Source organism: Syngnathoides biaculeatus, chromosome 8, assembly GCF_019802595.1.
Source record: "Syngnathoides biaculeatus isolate LvHL_M chromosome 8, ASM1980259v1, whole genome shotgun sequence".
Lineage (NCBI taxonomy): Eukaryota > Metazoa > Chordata > Actinopteri > Syngnathiformes > Syngnathidae > Syngnathoides > Syngnathoides biaculeatus.
In genome coordinates, this window is record NC_084647.1 from 18,391,514 (window position 1) to 18,415,827 (window position 24,314).

Here is a 24,314-nt window from a genome sequence, read left to right on the forward strand (position 1 = left end):
CTGGCTTTCATATCCGCGCTTTCGTTTCACCCAAACAGAGGGCTGTCCCGGTTTGTGCAATGGCAACGGCAGGTGCACCCTGGGTAACGGCGGCTGGTACTGCGTGTGCCAGCTGGGCTGGAGGGGCAGCGGCTGCGACACCTCCATGGAGACGGCGTGCGGAGACGTCAAGGACAACGACGGAGGTAAGATGTGGACAAAGACTTAGTCTTAAGCGCGCCACGTGGCGCTGTTGGGACCCCAAGGGCTTAGAGGGCCCCCGTGACATCGCACGCATGCGTGTAAACCCGAGGCGCCGCTTTTACGCAAGTTAATATGGTCCCTCCCCGAGGACCCGTCATGACGCGTTTGTGGCAGTTTCAAAGATTTTGCGCCACCGGAGAACATTTTTCTTGTGTTTATCCATTCAAAAGCGTCTTCTTTTCTCCACTGACTGTTTGTGTCCATCTTTGTTCACCATTGCTTTTGTGGATTTTATTAAGTATTATTTAGTTTTATAACCGCTCCAACACTTTCCGTACACGGTACGCCTGATAATACATGCCATTTTGTGCAAATTGTTTTCACGGATGCTGAAGTCACGGCTCCTGGACCCCCAGTTTGCCAACCGCCGCTCTAAGCAGCCTCGAGCGCTGCCAAGCACACAGCGGAGGAAGTCACGTCCCGGCCCCCCTCGGCCGAGACGTGACTTCCTCCTCCGCTGCGCAACTCATTGCTGGCTCCATCTCTTTGCAGGCATCCTTTTGTTTAAGGGAGACTGACACATGCCTTTCTTTTTTTAATCTCCTCTTTGTCACAGATTGAAAACGTGAGTGTGGTGAATTGCTGGGTAGTTTACATCGCAAATATGAAATGTTTATGTCCAAGCATTCACTTCATAAAGTACAACACATTCTCATTTGAGCTAATCCCAAGATTATCAAGTGCAGTAGTGCACCGACCAGTCTACTATAGTGCATGGGAATTCAACAATACGTTTCAATATGAATATTACTATATGAGCTACCCTGGGGATGTGGTAAAATGTTACAAGGAATTATTCACGGCGAAATACATTAAAATGTATCAAATATCAACTCACAACAGTATCATCACTAATCGTATCATGACTTATCTTTGGGTGTTTGAATCGGATTGATTGGATTTGCATGATTTTCTATGGGGAATAATGCTTTGCAATGTATTCAATTCTGTTTTGGTCTGACTTACTTCAATGGATTGATCACCAAAACCTCGTTTGTTTCACTTGACTAGGATACAGAAATGATTTTGTCAATGATGTGTGGGCATTTGTCACCTTGTCAGACGGCCTCATGGACTGCATGGATCCAGACTGCTGCCTCCAGGCCAATTGTCACATCACATCGCTGTGCGTGGGCTCGCCAGACCCGCTGGACATCATCCAGGAGACCCAAGTGTCGTCGGGGAACCAGGGCAAGCTGCAGAGCTTCTACGAGCGCGTGCGCTTCCTGGTGGGCCGGGAGAGCACCCACGTGGTGCGCGGCGCCAGTCCCTTCGACGCCAAGTGAGTAACCTTTGCCGCGCTCGTCGGAGGTCTTGACATTTCGACCACGTTCGCCGGCCACTTCATTAGGTACACAATCAACATTCCCTGAGTTTTGACACGAGAGCTGTGGAGAAAAGGTCAAAATATTGAAAACGGCTTTCAGAATGATGCGGCGTCATTGGAAAAAGTTTTTTAAATGAATATCGCTCAGTCCCAATCAAAAACTGCGTATTCATTATAATATAGCTGTTGAAATACCAACAATTCAAATAGTAATAAATTAATAATGAATGTAATTTTTTATGCTCAACATAAATATTTTAACATGCATATTATAACTGTTATATTATCATTTTTAATATAGGGTATTTCTATATTTTTTTAAATTTGTTGCATTTCATATTCTAAATGTATCACTCAAACCCCTGAATGTCATTAAATTTGTAGTAGCAGACTTCCAAATGTTAATCTTAATTTGATTAAAGTATTGTGCAAATTTTTATCTTGTTAAATCAATCAAAATGGAGAATTATGGCTTGACTTTATTATATATTTAGTAGAACCTACATTATTTTTTATTCTTCTACTATATATAAATTTAAAGCTATTTTTATCAATTCAATCAATAATCTATTATATTTGGAATCTTTTATTTTTATGATTTTTTTGAAATCACGAGATCACCAAAAAAATTTAAAAATATATAACTGTACTATATTAATTAAAAAAGTAACTATACATAGGAGCCTATTTTTTATTTTTTGGGAGATACATATTTTTATGAATTATACATTTTTGCCAGTCAACCTTGACAGTTATTCACTTTTTTTTCCCCAAAAGAGGTTTTTATTAAACTTTTTTCATCCATCTGCTTATTTTTTTTTTAATCTTGTCTCAGTCAAAACTGAGCATGTCTGTCTTTTGACGCAGCCTTTGTACTGGATGTCATGAGATGAAATGCAGCCTCAATATAAAGCGGAGCGTTCGCCTACTTTCCAGCGCGTGATCTTTAAGACACAAGAGCAAACTCGTATTCATCTAAAAACAATTACATACGATAAACAAGCCATCAGATACGTTCCGACTGGACGATAATGAATTGTTTTAAGTGTAAAACTGTGAGGGTGCAGTGACTAAATGCTGCAAAATAACATTAGTCCGATTGCTGGAGCCCGCTTGTTGCTTGTTATTGCGTTCTGTGAGTTATTTTGCTCTTTATTGCTTAAGACAACCGGGCTATAAATAACTACAGCGAAGCAAGTGTTAAAGGGGGTGTTTTTTTTGGGGAGGGGGAAGGCAGCTGGATGGAGTAATGGAGGGTGAAATGGACAGCCGGCGGTGGTTGCGCACCGCTTGACGGATGACGGACAGATGATGATGGACAAATTCGGAGCGAGGCAAAGAAAAAAAAAAAAAGCCTTCAAGCGACGTGAACGGCATCTCGTATTCATGTATCGTGATTACTTTTACTGTAATCCATCTGAGACCCTCTCCCAGGGGCAGGGCGTACCACTACGCCGCTTTCAGATTCGACAGGAAGGCTGTCAGACTCCCGCAAACCCCCCCCCCCCCCCCCCCCATCCCCAAGACAGCCCACCCCACCCTATCCTTTCTTTCGAGTTTCATCTGTAATCGCTCATGCGACTCTTTTGTCACCTTATTTGCCTCCCACTTTGGAACACATCTTTTTTCACTTGCGACAAATAAGCATCAAACCTGAAAAATAAGTCGACAACGCCACATTTTTTGACTTTGTTTTGAACATTTCTTTTAATAATCGTGTCAGGAAAACAAACACTGTTGCGTGCTGTTGTTATTTCCTGACGGTGAAGGTTATGCCTTTGGACGTCCCTATTTTTAGGTAAACTTTGTTCCAGAAGATGGCACATTTTTCAAAAGTATTCTCAGTTCAAGCGAGATAATTTCTCAAACAACAAGGGTAAAACAATTTTCTATTTAGCACTCCACTAATGTTTTTAATGCCTTAAGAATTTTTTTTTTTCGAAAATATCTTCCCTAAAAGGATTTCATCAAAGTCGGAACCGATCGAAATTGCTCACCAAATTTTGTGTCAATTGGTTAAACAGGTGTCGAGGGCTAATTTTGTTGTTCATTTTTTTCCCTCAAGATTTTGATGCCATGCTCTACTCACATTAAGCCACATGGCCAAAAATCAAAACAATTTTTACCATTTAGCATCGCCCATCTGTCTCAGACACCTGGTCCTGGATGGGCCTCACTTGGATGAATTCCCTTGTAGGAGTTCATCCAAACTACAAGACCAGAACGTCTGCTTCAAACCAAAATGGCTGACTTCTTGTTCGATTTTAAGCGTGGGTCTTTGAGACTTTATTGTGGATCTTCTTAGATATCATTCCCCACATTTCGTATCCATTGGTAAAAGCTATTTTTTTCCCATCTTTGCAGGGGGCGCTACTGAGTGGCCACTTCCGATTGACTCAAGTACGAGCCCTGAAAATTTGCCTGAAATGGCCGCTTCAACCAAAAATGGCTGACTTACGGTTCAATTTTGGGTGTGTGTACGTTAGACGTGTTCATGTCTTGCTATGATTGATGCGGCACCCAATTTCGTGCCAATTGGTGAAACTGGCAGATTGTAAATTTTGGCAGATTTATGTTCATGTTCAGCATTTGTGTACTTCGTTTTGCCTTGCTGCAGAATTTCTTAGCCTTTTTTTTTTCATTATCCAGCACTTTTCAGTACCCAGCGGTGGGAAAAAAAACTCACACATTTACGCTTCCATCAGACACCCTGAAGGTTTTTTTTTGTGTAGCGCCACGTGTACGAGAAACACGGTGACATTTCCTCCTCGTTGACATTTTCTCCGGCTGTCAACAAGCACTCAGCGTTTGCTGTCCGCCAGATGAGCGTGGAAGAAGAATAAAAAGAAGAAGAAGTAGAAGCAGAAGTAGCAGAAGCACTGGCCATAAATAAGTAAAAAAGTGGAGAATCCAGAGATGAGCTGCGAGAACGCAGGCTCACCTAAAAATATCAGTGACAATCTATTATTCATGCTCGGTGTTCGTTTCCCCTGCACCCGCACTGACAGGAGTGAGCGGTTATGACAGCGCGTTCGGAGGGCTTCAGATGGGCTCGGGGCACCTTTCCTGATACGGCCGGTCAGCCGATCATCTTTCCATTGATCCCCCTTAACCGCTTCCTCGTAGACATGTCGGAGCTTGCCGCCCTCTGATGTTTCCCACCGCAAGAAGCTGTGAGAGGTGTCACCCAATAAAGCTGCTGCCACTGCATAAAAGCTCCTGACTGTCTCTGCCGTGACACGCGATACAAGAGAGCAGTGAGGCCCGACGCCGGATGGAATAGTAAACAGGGATTAGGAGAGACAGGTACACTGCGAAAGCCAAGCTGAAAGAAAAGTGCAAAAAGTCATGAAATGAGGAACATGCACTTTTGTATATCATAAAACATAATAAAGTCAAATACGATGGAAAGAAATACGATGCTTAAAAAAATTGCTCATTTATTGAACCGGACAAAGAGTCATAACTAATGACAACTAGTCCACACTCCAAAAAGGCACACCTCACACGAATACTGTGCTTCCAGTAGTTGTTCTTCTTCTTTTTCTTTCGGCTTGTCCCGTTAGGCGTTTCCACAACGTGTCATCTTTTTCCATCTAAGCGTATCTCGTGCATCTTCCTCTCTAGCACCCACTGTCCTCATGTCCTCCCTCACGACATCCATCAACCTTTTCTTTGGTCTTTCCTCTCGCGCTTTTGCCTGGCAGCTCCACCCGCAGCACCCTTCTACTACCATCGTACTCACTCTCTGGCCTCTGGACATGTCCAAACCATCAAAGTCTGCTCTCTTAAACCTTGTCTCCAAAACATCCAACTTTGGCCGTCCCTCTAATGAGCTCGTTTCTAATCCTATCCAACCTGCTCATTCTGCACGAGAACCTCAGCATCTTCATTTCTGCTACCTCCAGTTCTGCTTCCTGTTGTTTCTTCAGCGCCACCGTCTTGAATCCGTACATCATGGCCGGCCTCACCACTCTTTTATAAGCTTTGCCCTTCATCCAAGAGGAGACTCTTCTGTCAGATAGAACACCAGACACCTTCCGCCAACTGTTCCTTCTTCACTTCCTTACCACACTCTCCATTGCTCTGTATTTTTGACCCCAAGTATTTGAAGTCGTCCACCCTCGCTATCTCTCCTTCCTGGAGCTTCACTCCTCCTCCTGGGTCCCTCTCATTAACGCACATATATTCTGTTTTTTTTCAGGTAATCTTCATTCCTCACCTTTCCAGTGCGTTCCTTCCATGTTTCTAATTGTTCCTCCGCCTGCTCCCTGCTTTCACTGCAGATCACAATATCATCTGCAAACATCAGGGTCCAAGGGGATTCCAGTGTAACCTAGTCCGTCAGCCTATCCATTACTACCGCAAACAGGAAGGGGCTCAGCGCAGATCCCTGATGCAGACCCACCTCCACCTTAAATTCTTCTGTTTCCGCTGTTCTGCTGCCCTCATCCTTTACTATTCTAACATATTCCTCCACACACAGTGTGCTTCCAGTATTTACACTGTCTAAACCCATAAACCAAGGTACCACTTTATTTAATCTTGGTTGGGTTTTAAGTTTTGCAGTGGGCGACGACAATCGCAGATGAAATCATAATCAGGGATAGTCACTGGGAGAGATGGATACACAGCGGAGCTATTATCAGCGTGAGGCCATTAGAGCCTCTTGTTGTGTTTCTTCTCAGCGGGCTCTAGTAAACGCCTTTTCTCATCATTATAATAAGCCGCTGTCACTGTGTATTATTACGCGTCGAAGGCCCTCTTGAAATTGTTTCATTTCTTCATAGTTATTATTGTCCGGCCAACTAAATTGCCAATTGGGGGATTTTCACATATTCAATTTATAACAGAAATTCAGCCCCCAGAGCTAAAATTTCATGCATGTCACCACTAAAATCTACAAAAATAGTCTCAAGAAGCCATTCCTGAAAAGACACACGAAGTCTGCCATTTTTGAATTGGATCCTTTAAAACTCGACTCCACAGGGTCAGCTCTTGATCGAATGTTTCACTTAGCAATCTGCAATCTGGTAGGCACGTCTATCACGAGAAGACCCACAAGAAAGTCAGCCATTTTAGTTTTAAGCAGCCATTTTAGGCTCATTTTAGCCTTTTGCACTGTGTGCTCGAAAGACGAACTCGTCCATTCCATTTTACCAAAGCAGCTCTTGTAACACGCTGCCCAAACTGATGAATCTCATGTTTACATTCATTAATGTGGCCTCTGCCTCACGGTATGATACCCGCTGTGTGCCTCACATTGGAGATAATGTGCTAAAGGTCTTCTCTGTGACTTCAACCTGATCCTTCACGCTCCCTCTGCATCTCCTTTCTTCGGTCTCTGTTTGATGTCAATATTTAAATCATTTGTCTCGACGACGAGGGGGAGGAGACGAAATCAACTCTGCGTGCGGCTCAAGCGGGCGGGCTGGAAGGAGATAGTTCCACTTTCACGGATCCTAAAAGGAAAGCCGGCGCGATTGCGCTCATCAAACAAAATAAACCGTCGGCGTGAATAATGATCGCGCGACAGCGCCGGGTTAACTCTGGCGGTAATTCTGTGCAAATACAGCCGCTTTGGACATATTTGCGGCGCTATCTGCTCGCTTGTTTACAGTGCAGCGGTTGGACGGCCAAGGTCTGCTGAAGGAGAGCCAGCCTAATTAGCATAGAGGCAGGTTCCTGGGGAGCAGCATTGTAGGAGGTGAATGATCTTGCCTCTGGTAAGGACATGTTGAGGGCGGCCACTAACACGCCAGTGTTAATTGTTTCTGCTAGGTGGCAATATTTAAGACCCAAGCCCATTAAAAGTGCCATTTCGTCCAGGGAGTGTATATTGTTGGGGGGGACAATGACTGACCGAGAAGGAGGTACGACGGTGCCAGGTCAGAATTCATCATGAGGGACGTGATGGGAACGCCAGGTCTCCGCCCAGTTGGGTGCAAGAGGTGGCGGATCTGCCAAAAAGTAGAATTGCTCATCCCAAGATAGAAAGAAAACAGTTAAAAGTACAAGTACTGACAGTTTTCCTTCTTTCCATTCGTACAGTTTTCAAAAATTTGCCAACGTGCAAGAATCATTTGTACTTCTTCGTTACCTCGCGCCAGTGCTGGCCAGTAAATCCATCGCCGATTGGATCTCATTCGGCGACGTCGATGTCAGGGTGCCGGGTCCCCGGGTCCCGATAAGCAGCCGAGCGAGTCTGCCAATCGGCGCTCTTATTGTTTCCTTTGCGGTGAGAAAGATAAGTCGAGCTTTTTTTAATTAGTGCAAAAAGCAAACTAAAGCTTTCTTATCTCATTATCGCTCCAGCTTGGCTAAGAGAAAAAAAAAAAACACCCTCTGAGACATCCAAGGAGGTGTTTTTTGTTGTTGTGCTTGATTGCTTTTATTATGTACAGTTTTCTTTGCACAAGCCACGATGAATCTTTTTACTTTGTTTTTGCCGCAAAGAAAGATTTACCTCTTTCACAAAGATAACCAGAATCAAAGCCGTATCAGAAAAGATTCATCAGGACTTCATAAAGAACACAACCAAGGCCACATATTGTTTCATATAGCAATCACATCAGCAAAAACTCATGGATTAATATATTTTTGTGCTCTCTTGATAATTTCTCAAGATATCGCCAATGCCCGAGATAATTAATCGGAAAATTATGATTGTTGTCAAGGAAGACGTGACTGAGATTAAGATCTTGTTGGGGAGAAGTTAGGTTTCCTTTCGCACAGAGATGCCTGTGTGATACAATATTGTTTTTCACTCAGAAGCCATATTTTTATGAAAAATAGTGTTTTCCAGGCATTAGGTTTGTACTACATGGCACTGCTGGCAGGGAGTGTCGGTTTAATTGTTTGCTTGAGTTTTAAAAACATTGATTTATCTCGGTGGCCATCTTTTGTCTCGGAAGTGATGCATTATCCGACAATAAACTCACATTCGCCGTGTCCCAGTTTAATTTAAGACACTCGTCCCCATTTACAGAGGGACTATTATTCTTTGGCATCATTAAGCACGACGTACCATTTGTTGTCCCCATAGTGACCTCGCTGCTCTTGCAGGCACGTGTGCGTCATCCGCGGACAAGTGGTGACCTCGGACGGAACGCCGCTGGTCGGCGTCAACATCAGCTTCATCAACAAGCCGTCGTTCGGATACACCGTCACCCGGCAGGACGGGAGGTAAGAGACATTTCTTGTTTCAAGTCCAATACGGTTGTCTTTTAGTTCTAAAGATGCTCGCTTGGCCGGCGCCATTGATCTGCCTCGTGCTTTCCAATTTGGGAGCGCCGGGCGCAATTCCCAGAGACATCAAACAAAGCCATTCTGGTGCACGCTCGTAAATTATGCTTCAGTAGCAGCAGGCGAGGAAAAAGAATCAAATATGCCAATTCAAAGCGAGCGATCTTGGACTGCGCGGCGCAGATGGACGTTGTTCGAGACAACGTGCAACGACGGCTCTTGGAGGAATTAAGGGAGATGTTTCATTTGAGGCGACGCACATGCGTTGGGTTTGCTTTTCACGTGCGTTTCTTCACTTTGGTTCTGCACATTAGCTCGTTTATTAAAGGACCCATAATCATAATCTTAGTCATGTGATCATAGTGCAGTCTGTTGGCAAATGGTTTGCACAGGGCAGTCGTAACACATACTTGCTAGAATTCAGTTGGATTATCTATCTATCTATCTATCTATCTATCTATCTATCTATCTATCTATCTATCTATCTATCTATCTATCTATCTATCTATCTATCTATCTATCTATCTATCTATCTATCTATCTATCTATATCTATCTATCTATCTATCTATCTGTCTATCTGTCTGTCTGTCTCTCTCTCTCTCTCTCTCTCTCTCTCTCTCTCTCTCTCTCTCTCTCTCTCTCTCTCTCTCTCTCTCTCTCTCTCAAACATATTTCCAACGGCGAGTTTTGAGACAATTATGCTTCCAAATTTGTGGATTCGGACTTTCAGTGTTTCCAGATCACAAGCCACTGTCTGCAAATGGCACACTATTTATTAGTTTGGTGTCAAACAACAGACAATTTTGTCCTTCTCGAGAATGGTACATGCTTCACTTCCTGCTGACATTTTTATCACTTGGTGGTTTCTCGATACAGCGTACGCTCTTGATCCCTCTCCCCGATATCCCAGCGGCCTTTCATCGACATCCCTCATCATCAACTCTCCTCTAATCTGCTTTGGCCTTGAAGTCTTTTCCTCTCTGACTCTTTCTTTTGCTTTCTGTGACGCCGTCTTCCTTCATCTCCTTCCCCTTTGTGCGCATCTTTCTCACGAATTTGTTCATTTTCGCAAAATTCTCTCCACGTCTCGTGAAGACGGCTTTTATGTAAACATTCCTCCATCACCCTGTTTCCTCTGTTTTATAAAAATGGCCCCGCGACTCCCGCTGCAACCCACCACCCCCACCACCGCAGGCACTCCCTGCTGTAACGTCTGTAAACAGGCTCAGTGCAGCGTGAAATCAGAAATGCACCTGTTCAGCCACTTAGAAATGGGAACGCTGTCTTGACTCATTTCAATGATGTGTTGTTTATTGTCTGCCTCTTTCAAAGTATGCTGCGTTCCCCAAAAAGTTTTCTGCCACAAATAAAAGAGGTTTGGGGAGATGGGGGGGGGTCTTCGCTGCTTGCTGACAGTGCCTCGACACAAGCCTCAAGTTGTATAGTATAGTACTGTATAATTTGAACAGTACGCAGCATTTGCAAAAACTGTTGGAGTTGATGGATGGACAAATGAGTTTATAATGTTATTAAATGGTTTTGCAGGTGGGGGGAGTAATTGTTTGCGCTGTTTACAGTGTCAACTATTAATATAGGCGATTGTAAATATTTTTGAGTCTGGGGCTTTCAATTGCATTCATTTTATTCAGTCACTCACATTTGACGAGCGCGACCACGATCGCGCGCCTTTGTGCTCGTAAATCTGCACAGTCAAGCACGAAAAATCAGGCGCATAAAATTTATCACGAGTAGAAAAAATAGATATTGAAAGACGTCTCTTATTTTGTGTAGTCTTGACATTAATTTACGTGTTTATTTCGTAAACATTAACTAAACAAGCCTGTTCCTAAACAATCAGTATTCACCCAGAAACAGGAACCGTACTGACCATGTACAGTAGTTAGGCCGAAAACGCATGTTCAGAGCTGCTTCACGTACTGCGAGCGCATTTACGTCGAAAGTCATCAACATCATGAGCCGTGTCAAAGGAAATTCAGTTACACCAGGGATGCTCAATGCGTCCATCGCGAAGCAGTGTGACGACGTGCCTCCCCCCCCAAAAAAAAGATGTTTAACTATCATCCACCTCATCGCTTGATTCAGGTGTGACCAATACGTCCAGCGCACACACACAAATGAGCGTTCCAGCAAGCGGGCCCCCTATTTTCGGCAGTCCCACGATGCATGCACCCCAGAACTATACATGACGATTGCTGACAGGAATGTTTTTACAATGTATCGCGAGCTTGTTGCCACTAACGCCGATTATGTTGAGCTAAAGTTTCAGCATCTTCAAAACATTGCGGGTACAGACCGTTCGTGTTTATTCCTTGACAGGTTAGTGCATTTAACTTTTCTTCAGATAAAGATTGTCAGATCAAGAATTTTTATTGATGAAAAATTTTAAACATTGATTTATGTCATGTTCTACTAATATCAGTTGAAATTGGAAATTATCATTTCTGAGTTTGAAATTTTTGTTTTCTATTTCAGTTATGTTCATTTATTTTATTTTTAATTTACACTTATGTTATAATAATTCAATCAGTTATTTTAAAGTCTTGACATTCCATCCCTAATCACACCTGCAACTTTATCTGCGAGCATGACTGACCACACCCGTACATTTTTCAAATGTGTTTTATTTCATTATTTGCGGCAGGTCTCAGTCTCTTTTCTCTTTACCGTTTTCGATATCGAGCACATTTCATCAGCATGCTTTCAACACCACTGAGCAAAGACCGCAGCCTGATAAGTTCTGTCACAAGTCTTGGGGCCGTTGTCATGTCTGATAACGCCCAGTTAAACCCCTCTGTCGATTGGCACCCGCCGCCCATCGTTTCCTGTCCGAAAGTGTTTGGAGCCACCCCCCCCCGCGCGAACAACACAAAAAAGTCCAGCTGCAGCCTGCAAATTTACAGCTAAAGTAGTTTGAATGGAAGGACTCGTACGGCCTCACGCTGCGCATACAAGCATGTCCCTGTGGGTTCCAGGTGAACAGGGGCTAATGGGTTCTCGGTGGGAAGTGACAGGTATTGCGCCGGTTTGGTATCGTGTGCGCACACGAGGGGGCATCTGCTTACTTGGTCGTATCGCCCCCGGAGGCACGGGCCCAATAATGCAGCCGAATAGACGGGTGTGCACGTCGGGGCTTTTAGACTCATATTGGACTAGACCCCCTCCTTCTGAGGAATCGATGCCGCTTCCTATTTTTTGTCACACGCGAGCATGTGCGCACACACACAGAAACTCAAAAACATTAATATGAGCTCTGGAAGAAGCAAATTTGCAAATTGTTTACTTAAAATTTATAGCGTCCCAACCTCATTGGGAATGGGGTTTGTACATTATATTCCCTGTAATATGCATTTTAATGAATTTTTGGCGGCATGACGACCGACTAATTAGTTAGAGCATCTGGCTCACAGTTCTGAGGACCGAAGTTCAAATCCCGCCCCCGCCCATGCGGAGTTTGCATGTTCTCCCCATGCCTGATGACAGCTGGGACTGGCTCCAGCACTCTCGCAATGCTAGTGAGGATAAGCAACTCAAAAAATGGATGGATGTGTATATTGTAATTTTGTTTTAGGTTGGGAAACATGTATTTTCACCACAAAAAAACACAGGATACACTGAAAATCCCGCAAGATGATGATATTGTAACATCTGTAATTATGTGTGTACCCCTTTAAGAGCGGAGGGGGCCGGCGTAAGTGAGACTTGGCGGGAGAGTGACATAAGAGCGAGCTCATTGTTGTGACATAGAGTTCAGTGTACTGCTGGATTGCTACTAATAAAAACGCAACTAAAACCCCAACGGTGACGCCATTTGCCTCACTGCAGTTACCGAGGGCATTACAATGTATTAAATCTACAATGGACCGAATCTGCAATATGTGAACCACGATATAGTGAGGAGACAGTAGTACAAGTTTGGTGTGTTTCAAGCACTGTCAAGAATTAATTTTTATGTCTCAAGGCACCAAAGCAGTCTGAAAACACTCAAGTGCATATACCTGAAAATTCTACTTAAGCAGATGAAATGTACGTGGGTCTCGTCTTCTCAGTTTCGACTTGGTGACCGACGGGGGCATCGCGGTGGCCCTGCGCTTCGAGCGCGCTCCGTTCATCACGCAGGAGCACACCCTGTGGCTACCGTGGGGCCGCTTCTTCGTCATGGACACGGTGGTCATGCGGCACGAGGAGAACGACATCCCCAGCTGCGACCTCAGCAGCTTCGCCCGGCCCAGCCCGGTGGTGTCGCCTGCGCCGCTCACCGCCTTCGCCGGCTCCTGCGCTGAGAGGGGGACGGTGGTGCCGGAAATTCAGGTGACTGACTCTCTGCACACGGGGGAAGGTGGGCGGTCGACTCTCCTGCAAACGATTCATCCCACACGTGGCGGACTCTGAGGACTGTTCATTAAGCGTAACACTCACTGCTGCGATCCTTATCTGTCTTGCGTAATTGCTCTTCTTTGGAACTCGGCCATTTTCCATTGTACAGAGCGAGGGCGATTGCGCGAGTTCACAAAGCCATCCCATCATTGGATTATTTTACATTAAATCAGCGTAATTCAGAGTTTGATTGCTAATTTTGCCTCCCAGTTGTGACCTAGCAATTCATTAAAACTACAGTGCTACCTCAATTTACGGGTGCCCTGACTTTGCACAACTGTCATGCGGTTGAATTTTTCGCTTTGTGTTGCAAGCAAAAATTTGACGTGCGAATGAGCCTCGAACGCTCCAACCCAACAAACATCGCACCACCCTCAGTTCTCATGGTTACTTCGCAGTCGAAATATTGATTTTATGCACACATTTTCATGCCCATGAGCATGAACTGTGGGTCGTGACCGAAAGAACATGATCCCAGATACAAGCGGCCGAAATGAGTTTCCTCCGCAGGGTGTCCGGGCTCTCCCTGAGCAATAGGGCGAGAAGCTCGGTCATCCGGGAGGGGCTCAGTGTCGAGCCGCTGCTCCTCCGCATTGAGAGGACCCAGTTGAGGTGGCTGGGGCATCTGATTCGGATGCCTCCTGGACGCCTCCCTGGTTGAGGTGTTCCGGGTATGTCCCACTGGAAAGAGACCCCGAGGATGACCCAGGACACGCTGGAGAGACTATGTCTCTCGGCTGGCTTGGTAACGCCTCGGGATGCCTCCGGAAGAGCTGAAAGAAGTGGCTGGGTAAAGGGATGTCTGGGTATCTCTGCTGAAGCGACTTCCCCCGCGACCCGACCAGGAAAAGCGGTGGATGGATGGATGGATGGATGCTCATGTTTTCTATTTTTACCAAATTTCATTTATCTAAAAGATGGAGTGCGCCATGTCTTCACTATACATGCCAAAACAAGTTTTATTTAAAATTGCGATAAAGTGCCATCGACCTCTCTCTCACCCAAACTCGCCGTCGTGTCAAACAGGCGTCTCCTTGTCCTTTTCGAATGATCTTGTCTCCCAGTTTGCGTCCGAAGATTTATGGCATATCGGTGAATTTCAAGTCTATTTATAGCTGCGGCCTTCTCTTTGATCAGCTTTTGAGGGCCACTGTGCGGTCCGCATCATTGTGAATTTATTTGGATCACTTGCCCCCCAACCAAAGACTCGGCTGACTGACGTGTCCTCTGACCAGCGTTAGTTGTCACGGTATATCTTGCAAGACAAAAAAATGGCGGTGGGGATAGGGGGGGTGGGGGGCGTTCAGGTGCATGACTTAATTAGAGCAGAGCAGAATAACCCGGCACTTGATGACCTTTCACCATCCAACGTGCGCAGGTCTCTGCCCCGGATTGTGTTTTATGAGTCCATACATTATCTGGCATGTGTGAGCCACGAGCCCAAGGACAATGCGGCATTCGGTGCTGTCGTCCTATCAGGATTGCAGGACAGCACTCGTAATGAATGACTTTTCTTTTAAATCGATTGAGAAAACTATTCAGTGAGCTGTAATGAAGAAATACGTCATGAAGTTGCCCATGATGCCGTGCTATTATTGTCCGGCTATTGATGTTTCGGCTCCCATAGATCTGCTCGGAGGAAAGGTTATGAATAAAAAGCGATGGCTTGGACTGGTCAGCGGCCAGAATGGAAAACAAATGGACGCTGGTTGTGAAAGAAAGGTCCATATGGATTTCAACTGAGTATTTATGACCATGTGACTGTATTGGGGGCTTAGTGTTAGACCACACTTGCTCGGTTGTGCAATTTTGTGTATGGTCCATGCAATTTCATTTCATTTTGTTGTTGTTCTGCAGACACTGCAGGAGGAAATTCCCATACCGGGTACCGACATGAAGCTCGGCTACCTGAGCAGCAGGACGGCGGGTTACAAGTCCGTACTGAGGGTGACCCTGACTCACGTCGCCATCCCGTTCAACCTGATGAAGGTGCATCTGATGGTGGCGGTGGAGGGCCGGCTTTTCAGGAAGTGGTTCCCAGCCGGGCCGAACCTCCTGTACGACTTCGTGTGGGACAAGACGGACGTCTACAGCCAGAAGGTCTACGGCCTGTCCGAAGCATTCGGTCAGTAAGGAAACGGCCATATTGTACTCAGAAGCCGGGACAGCTCCCAACCAACCAAAAAAATAAAATAAAATAACAATGGATCGAATGATTTGTTTGTTTGTTAGGTGATTATTGTTTTAGTTGTTTCATCACCTTAGTGCATGATGTACTGCAGTAGTTCTTGAAATTATAAAAATAATTAGCTCACCATAATGGTACCTAAACAAATATTTGAAAATACAGTCCCAAGAAATTAAGTTAAATTACATTGCAATTACTTAAATCTATCTGAAGTGTACCTAACAAATGTGTAAAAATGTATAGTCACTGTAAAATTATGCACTGTTTGAACAGTTGCATATTGGTTTTTTTTTTTTTTTTTGCTAACCACACAATCAAAAATTACAACTAACTAATTACAATTAACAACCCAAGTCAATTTTAGCCCCTGGCACGCTGAGTCGAGCTGTATCAATTTTCAACATACCTCCTTGACACCAATTCTTGTTTAGACATGGTTTCGGCTGCATTTTGTGGCTTATTTCAGAATGAGCAAAAAAAAAAAAAGAATATGTGAATTTGTGGAAAGTTAACTGTGTGGGGGGGATTACCCTAGAATATGGCGACAAACATATAAAACAACAATAAGTTGACATCTCATTATTAATATTGGGTCATTTGTTCTTATACTTCAGTTATTGTTAAAATGTCACTTTCCTCAATAGCTAATGGGTTTTTGATGGTGACGGTTTTGAGCAGGTTGCACAGATTATTTCCATTATTTCCTAAGGGATAAATCAGTAGTTGACCTTCCGCCATATTGAGAAAATAACTCGTATAGCACATAAAGAGTTTTATAAGCAATTAGAGAACACCCTGTGGGATATAAAGTAGCGCATACTAGCCAGCCATGTCTCGTTTTGAGATTTTCAGTCCAGCGCAACCTCGCATTGTTGTTTCAGTGTCTGTGGGCTTCGAGTATGAATCATGTCCGGACCTGATCTTGTGGGAGAAGAGGACGGCTGTTCTTCAGGGATACGAGAGCTCGGCCTCCAAGCTGGGCGGATGGACCGTCGACAAGCACCACGCTTTGAATATACAGAGCGGTGAGTCAACTTCTTAGTCCCTTTTGCAATGTTCTATTCTTGGTGGGGGGTGTTTTTTTCTTGCACGCCTACGGCCGCCCACAATCTTTCTGGAGACAACGCATGACATTCGAGACAATTATGCATATTGGATTCAAGAAAAGTTAACAGCTAAGGTTCTGTTTTTCCATTTTTCTTGCATGTTGTTGCTGTGGGGTAAAAATCTCATACAGTATGTCAAAATATAGTCAATTTCATATTTTTTCACATACCAGTATTGTCTTTTCCCATGTTTTCTGTTATTTGTGGGAATTAACGACCAAAATTCAAGTGGTGAAAATAGATTAAGAGCAAATCTATTCTGTCTTGAACCCTCAACTGTTTCAGAAGTGTGATAAAATGTTACCTCTTTCCTCACTCTGCGGGCATTGTGGCCAAATGGCACACGGGCCAGTACCGGTCGGGGACCACTATCGTGGAGTGTTGGGTAAAAGTGACAGCTATGATAGTAGATGGCGAAACAGCATCTTAGTGGATGAGCTGTTGTGGGGTTTCAATGCAGCCATCTGTTCATCCGTCCATTTTCTACAGTGCTTGTCCTCATAAATTGGATAGGGCCTTGAACCCGGAACCTCAGATAGGTCATGCAGACACGCTAGCCACTTGTGCACTGTCTCGTTAGGGTTGCAGATGAGCTGAAGCCTACCCCATCTGACTTTGAGTGAGAGGAGCGGGGGTGGCCAGCCAGTAACAGGGACCCTAGTTTATTAAAAAAAAAAAAACGTAAAAAGAAAATAAATATTCCCACCTATATAACTAATGCACAATGAATTTGAGTCAAACTCGAAGTACCAAGAGAGATCCGCATCATGCAACCTGCAAGCTCCAAACTTGAATGCCAAAGAGGAGAGTCGAACCCACAACGTCAGAGCTGTGAGGCAGATGTGGGCAACCACTAACCCACCATGCTGCCTCTGTTGAAACGTATTACTTTTAGTGAAAACCTCAAGACGGTTTCGTTCCCCGTGAGATCCCAGAAGTCATCAGGTGCAGGCAGGCTGAGTGTTTCCAGAACAAGAATGATTTGAAATAGTGCAGTCGTGTCTTTGCGACAGTTCCTTTTTTTGTGTGTGTGTGTGTGTGTTTTTTTGTTTTTGTCGAGCCATAGGCGTCGATGTTTGTCATTACTTATCGTAAGCATCCAGATAAGTCTCCCCAAGATCCTGCAATACAACAACGGAACACTGCCTGAGAAGTCATTTGCCTTTTTTTTTTCTTCTTCTTCTGCATTTTTCTTTTTTCCCACCATCCAAGGGGTCAATTTTCTCATTTCTGCCAAATGACTCTTGAAAGGTGGATGAAGAGTGAAGAAAGTTGGGGCCAGCCACCTGTCACGAGTGAAGGCCTCGCTTTTGTGTGTGACGGGGGGGCTCATCAGAGGAGATGAGGCGTGCTGATAGGAAAAGTGCTCCGGAAGCTTTGATCCGTCACACCGAGTTGGAATGCGCCGTCCGGAAGAGGAGGAGATGCCGCTGCCAGATTCTACAAGGCGTTAGCCCACCCCGCCCCCTCGTTTCTTTGGCTCCACCGTGTCATGTTCGTGCCCTGCGTTTTTAGAATCCAGCCTAATTTAATTGCCGACAGCCTGCTCGTGGAAGCTGTTGCGAGATTAAATCACGGACCGGCAAGAGGATGCTTGGCTGATCCTCGCTGATAGACCAAATGGCGCTCTGCTCGGACCGCTCACGCCGCCGAGTACCGGTCGGAAGGCGAGGGTTGCACGCCTTGCATTTCAAACAGGAGGTTATGGATTGGACTGAAGGAGGCTCTTTACGTCGTCATAAAGTTTCCAAGAGGAGAGAGCTCGAATAAAAATGTTAGGAACGGATGCCGCACCTACATTTTTTATTTTAAATTGCTCATTTTATGATTCAAACCATAAATGTACCACTTTGATCCCAGGGCCGCTTAATATCATTTAAAACTCATTGAGCTTTGAATCATATAAACTTTACATTTGCGTGTTTTACACTACGCTTGGCACCGCTTTTGCCCTTGTCAGATAATGACAGTGGAGTCCAAGAGAAACATAATTTTTCTATAGGTAGATTTCACTCGAGGGACCAATATGCTTTGCGAAAGAAATAAATCAAACCATGCAGTAGGGTTTGGTTCTGTTGGGCACACATTTTCCGATGTGGTGGTTGTACAGTAAAGGCAGACTTTTCATGGGAAATAGCAACAGCCTTGAGTAATGGGAAAAAAAAATAAAGAATAATTCCTGTCCCTTACCCCCTGGAAAAAAAATTCCCCCCAAAATAATTTAAACCATTCATTCTCAGAGTGGGCGGCACGGTGGATCAGCTAGTAAAGCGTTGGCCTCACAGTTCTGAGGTCCCGGGTTCAATCCCAGACCCACCTGTGTGGAGTTTGCATGTTCTCCCCGTGCCTGCGTGGGTTTCCTCCGGGCACTCCGGTTTCCTCCCACATCCCCCCCCCCCCAAAAAAAAAAAAAAAAAAGCATGCAACATTAATTGGACACTAAAATTGCCCCGAGGTGTGATTGTGAGTGCGGCTGTTTGTCCCAATGTGCCTTGCGATTGGCTGGCAACCAGTTCAGGGTGTACCCCGCCTCCTGCCCGTTGACAGCTGGGATTGGCTCCAGCACTCCCCGCGACCCTCATGAGGATAAGCGGTGAAAAAAATGGATGGAATGATGGATTCTCAAAGTATGGTACAAGTACCACTAGTAGCAGATGGAAATCACTGGATTAAAGTCTCCAACTGGACAGTACTTTTGTACAGCTGAATTGTATTTAACTTTTAAGTACAAAACTTTGTTTGTAATCATTATTTGTTTATGTAAAGCACCACGGATTTTGAGGTGTGTACCAATGGTCCTATAAATCACTTGCCTTGCCTCCACAGTGGGAAGACAAATTTGCGCATTTATTACATTTGAGCAGTTTAAATTCCATTTTGGGTTCCTCACCAAAGAGCGTATCAGGGATATTAATGCGTCCTTCTGCTGTGTCCTCACCAGGCATTCTCCACATGGGCAACGGGGAGAACATCTTCATCTCCCAGCAGCCGCCCGTCATTGGCAGCGTGATGGGCAACGGTCGCCGCCGCAGCATCTCCTGCCCCAGCTGCAACGGCATGGCCGACGGCAACAAGCTGCTGGCCCCCGTGGCTCTGGCGTGCGGCTCCGACGGGAGCCTCTACGTGGGTGACTTCAACTACGTGCGGCGGATCTACGCCACAGGGAACGTCACCAGCGTCCTAGAGCTCAGGTAACGAAATGTGCGAACGGAGCGCTACGGGCGCCATTGGACGATCGTAAGGTTATCGTTAAGCGCTGATCCCCAACAAACCCACCGATACATTGTTAAATCCACCATCGAAACAAAAACTAAATGTTCAAAACATAAAGATGCCTTGAGAAACAACTCACCTGATTTACAAGTTAACCGTAACCCAATTTTTGTTGTTGTTGCTTTTAACTTACCTTAATATCTTAATGCTAGCATACAATAAGAAATTCTTTTGGCAGATGGGTTCACAATTAGCATCTGCAGTATCTGGCAGTGTTATCTTTTACGCAACAGATATGTTAACACAAACAGCGACACATAGATAATATAACAAAACACACATGCATATATTCTTTATCATCTATGAAGAACAACTAATATTCCTGCCATGCTGAGAAGATGGGAGAGGAATTGAGTCTACAGTATGTAGGCTACTGTATATGCATGTCTGCCTAACATTCCCCCCACCCTCCAAGGGGCAAAAACTGTTTCATATTATTATTATTATTATTATTATTAGTGGGAGAGAACCGATTATTGGCATTTCCATTCATTCCAATGGGGAATGGTGATTGGAGATGGGAGCGTAGTCATGGAATGAATCAAACTTGCATCTCAAGACACTGCTGTCCAGGTCATCATTACACTAAATGTAGTTTTTGTTTTGTGGGAGTTTGTTTCTCTTCAACGAGGTAAGCCCATCTCGGGGAAATGTGAGACAATGACACCTGAAGTGTGTTGCCTATATCCACTCGACGACGACATATCATCTTGTTTTGGTTGCCGTCGTTAAAGAAAATCTCGCCTCACCAAGACTTTGGAAATGGAAGCACAGAATTCTTTGCTTCTGCCATTTTATAAATGTTCTGCCTACATTTTAATCCAGAACGCAACTCCATGTGCCAAAGCAGTTCTGAAGGCTTCGTTGCCTTATTTGCGAGCCTGTCGCCACAAATTATGCAACGCGTATTGTTGTGTGAAAATCACCCGTAGCAACAAACCAGGACTGGTGATATTTCTCTTAAATGCACCTTTCCTTCTATGGATCTGATTTTCAAAATGAAATTTCAGTCTTTGGGCAACCTTTTTGTGCTGCTGTGTACCAAGTGACGCACAGACCAGTTCTGGACTGCTGGTTGGGGACCACTCTCATAAAACACAGCAGTCGATCGACTCGGACAGAAATGCCCTCAGGGCGCAAGATGGACGGCCCTCTCCCCTCGCACACCTGGATCAGTTTGAACCTTGATAGTATTCCCTTCTAGGGAATGATCAATGTCTTTGTTAATGTCTTCCTCGATGGGCTTCGGGAGATACGATGTTCCGTTTGATTAATTCTGCCAACTAACAACTGTTGTTTTTTTAAGCCTATTTTTACTAACAACTAACATTTACTGTCTGTCTTCTCCCCTCTATCTGCTCCTTTTGGCAGAAATAAAGACTTCCGGCATAGGTAAGATATAGAGGACTTCAATAGATGATTGTCTTCCCTTCCCTTTCTCCCCTGTGAACCTTTGAACTCAATTCAGACCCCCACTTGAAAGTGGAGATTATACACTGACTGGAGAAACTGTCTGTCTGGCTCTGTCATCTTCCTACAGCTGACACACTTCCATTTTTAACTGGGTTTCATCTTGCACACGCCATTGCTTTGCATCCGCATCGCCTGCTTCTGTGGTTGATTAGTGCTTCCTCAAATAAAATATGTGACAAAGGAATGCGATAACAGGGACCGAGCCTTCCTGCGAAAAACTGCAAGGAACTGACACACTCCCTAAATGTTGTCATATAATTCCCCATATATATATATAGTTTAAACCAGGGACGTGCAATGCGTCGACCACAATCGTGCAGTCTTGGTCGATTGAGGGATGCCGTGCAAAAAAAAAATGTCAGCCAATGTTCGCTCTAAACTGCGCACGTGCGCAATTGTGCACCGCTGATGCAGTCTCTTAGCAGATATTCTGCGTTGTGCACAAAACACCAAAAAAAATGCAATACAAATTGAAAGCATAGCGTACAGCTATTCAGTTTGTGGCATTTTGCAATCTGATTCAATGAGTGAGGGATGACTGGTTGTTACATCCAAAAGAAGAAGGCACTGGTTTCTTTTAGGCAGCACATGGAACCTTCTCTTAACAATGACCACTGCTCCTCCACAATCTCTTTTTCCTAGTTTACCTTACCCCCCGTTCTTAAAGACGTACACTCAGAATTACAAATGTTACAGTACTTACACAGTCGATCAATGTGTTTTATGATGACAGCGTCCACCACCGCTGCTTTAGTTAGCAACACAGTCTGGGCAACGTAGAGCAAAGACGAGCTAGACATGCTGCTTATGTTTACTTTCTTTTGTTAAGGGAGAAAGTTAAAGAAGAAATGCTGTTGTTTTAAGATGGAATGACTGTCGGACTATGTGAATAATCAAAGGAAAAGTGGTTAAACTGGACAAGTATCTCTTTTCGAGTGGGAAAGGTCTGGTCTGAAGCCAAAGTAGAAAGTGCAGGATGAGATGTTGTGGAATTTTAAAATTCCACCTTGGTACAGCCTGATCCAGGATGGAAACAAAAAAAAAGCTAATTTTGCTTGAAAAGTAGATCTTGGGGTAAAAAAAAAAAAGTCTGGGCGCCCCTGGTTTAAATCATTTATATTAACTTTATATCCATTAATATTTTAGGGCTCCTGAACATGACCGCCATTATTTCGGAAGGAACATTATCATTACAGGACACACGAAAAAGATGAGCGGCCACTATATGACAACATACAGAGTAGAACTACAGTACTCGGGAAATTTTTGGGACTTTTTTTTCCCACTTGTGTATATAAATGCAGGGTAAAATCTCCAAGATTGTCCTCCAGTATGTATTTCGAGTCGATGTAGTCCTTATTATATACGGCAGAGGTTGAGATAGCGGCGTAGAAACGAGCATATTGTTCACTCCGCTTAAAGGTAGGAGGGAGCGCATCTCGTGTGGCCCGGCAGGTGGCAAAGAGGCAGAGCCGTCTGCAGATACAGCACGTCTCAGGCGAAAGGGCTCCTGATTGATTTCCCATCACGGGGTCACGACTTTAGCTGGCGAACATGTGGTCAAACAGAGAATGAAAAGCCGAGTCGTGGCGGTCACTGGCCCCCATTTAGAAAAAAAAAAAAGAGCGTATCGCACAATAGCGAACACCCGGGGGCTCTCAATTGACTTTTCTGTCTGTCTCTGCAAGTGTCTCGAATGTATCTTTTTGATGGAAAATAATGGCCCATAAGTTCAGTTCGCCTATAAACGACTCGGCGTGTTGGATTCCAGGTATCGCCCGGGTGTTGTGACTCATCGCTTCTCAATGGGGAAACAAAATCAATACTTTTAAAAACATCTCCTTCAGTTTATAGGTGGAATGTATTGTAAAAAAGCACAAGCAAATAAACACGGAACCAAACAGAGGTAAGGCTAGCTAGACGTTTACCATTAAAACAGCCTCTGGAAGTGCATCAACTGCATGTCAGTAGGGGGAGATAGTCCTAAAAAGGGGATGTAGTATCGAAAATTGATTCTTTTTTTAAAAATTATAGTGGACTCCGCATATTTGCTGTTAGCCACTCACTTGTTCACATTCTTTTTGTGAACATATCCTCCATTATTCACGGAAATATCTTTTCACAATCCCCCCGCCTATTTGCATTTTCTTTACCAATCCCCCACATCATTTTTTTTATTAATAAAAAAAAAAGAAGAAATTTGGACAAATATATATTTTCTTCATGGCTAACCCCTAACCTATAATAAGCGTCAATTATTGGCAGATTTTTCCCATTCACAGTCAGGCCCCATCCCCATGCACATTGATTAGTGGGGGTCCACAGTAAATGTCTCTGGAGTGCCAGACGTAAATCTTCTATAAATCTTTTGTGAGCTCTCCCAAATGTGTCTGTAAGCAAGCTGTTCTGAATAACATAAATATAATGTAATACATAAGACTACGCTCACACCAAATTTTTTAGCCCATTACTTGGCAGCAAAGTCAGAGTTTACCGTTCAACCCCAGGGGACTGAATTGACGTGTGTAGCTGTTTGCTTTGCTCCAATCCCGAAATTTGCTGGATTCTGATGTAACATCGGGGCGAATATCCCAGTTAGTTTTTCTACAAATAACTTGACATCCAGGCTGGGTGAAGATCTGCTGTTTTAAAGCGATGGTCCAAGTGCACGGAAACACAATCATATTAAAGCTCAGCGAAGTTACCATGTTAGCACTGTCTGGCTTTCGCTAACGGCATGATCAGGTTTAGCTTCAGATGAGCAGTCCGTACTTGATTTTTTTTTGGCAAAATATTACCGTGAGGTCTTTGTGATTAGTGAAGTGTCCGCTGCGTGTGCCATGCACGAGTTGGTTGAATGACTTCACACTGACGTGACAATAGTCAAGACGATTAATTGATGAAGGCAGTGAGCCGGGAGTGGCCACACCTGCTCACAATGGCCGAGCTCCATCCCATGTCGTCATGGTAACCACAACTCTGCGATATGCCTGCTGTAGACTTTCTTTCTTTTGACCTTCAGATTCATGTGAGATGATCTTAATGTGTAACTACGTGAGATG

At 44.4% G+C, this 24,314-nt stretch overlaps 1 protein-coding gene across 10 annotated transcripts in view; it reads left to right on the plus strand.

The window, feature by feature from the left end:
- tenm4 (teneurin transmembrane protein 4) overlaps nucleotides 1-24,314 on the plus strand; it is a 298,762-nt gene that overhangs the window by 226,014 nt on the left and 48,434 nt on the right. For 8 of the 10 annotated variants that reach the window (XM_061826837.1, XM_061826844.1, XM_061826845.1 and 5 more), the window contains 8 exons: nucleotides 39-185; nucleotides 1,306-1,525; nucleotides 8,636-8,755; nucleotides 12,885-13,146; nucleotides 15,070-15,337; nucleotides 16,282-16,425; nucleotides 19,448-19,697; nucleotides 21,151-21,171. In XM_061826837.1, coding sequence (XP_061682821.1) covers nucleotides 39-185; nucleotides 1,306-1,525; nucleotides 8,636-8,755; nucleotides 12,885-13,146; nucleotides 15,070-15,337; nucleotides 16,282-16,425; nucleotides 19,448-19,697; nucleotides 21,151-21,171 — 1,432 coding nt within the window. The remainder of the gene's footprint in view (nucleotides 1-38; nucleotides 186-1,305; nucleotides 1,526-8,635; nucleotides 8,756-12,884; nucleotides 13,147-15,069; nucleotides 15,338-16,281; nucleotides 16,426-19,447; nucleotides 19,698-21,150; nucleotides 21,172-24,314) is intronic. The other 2 variants (XM_061826843.1, XM_061826846.1) reach the window with 1 other exon arrangement.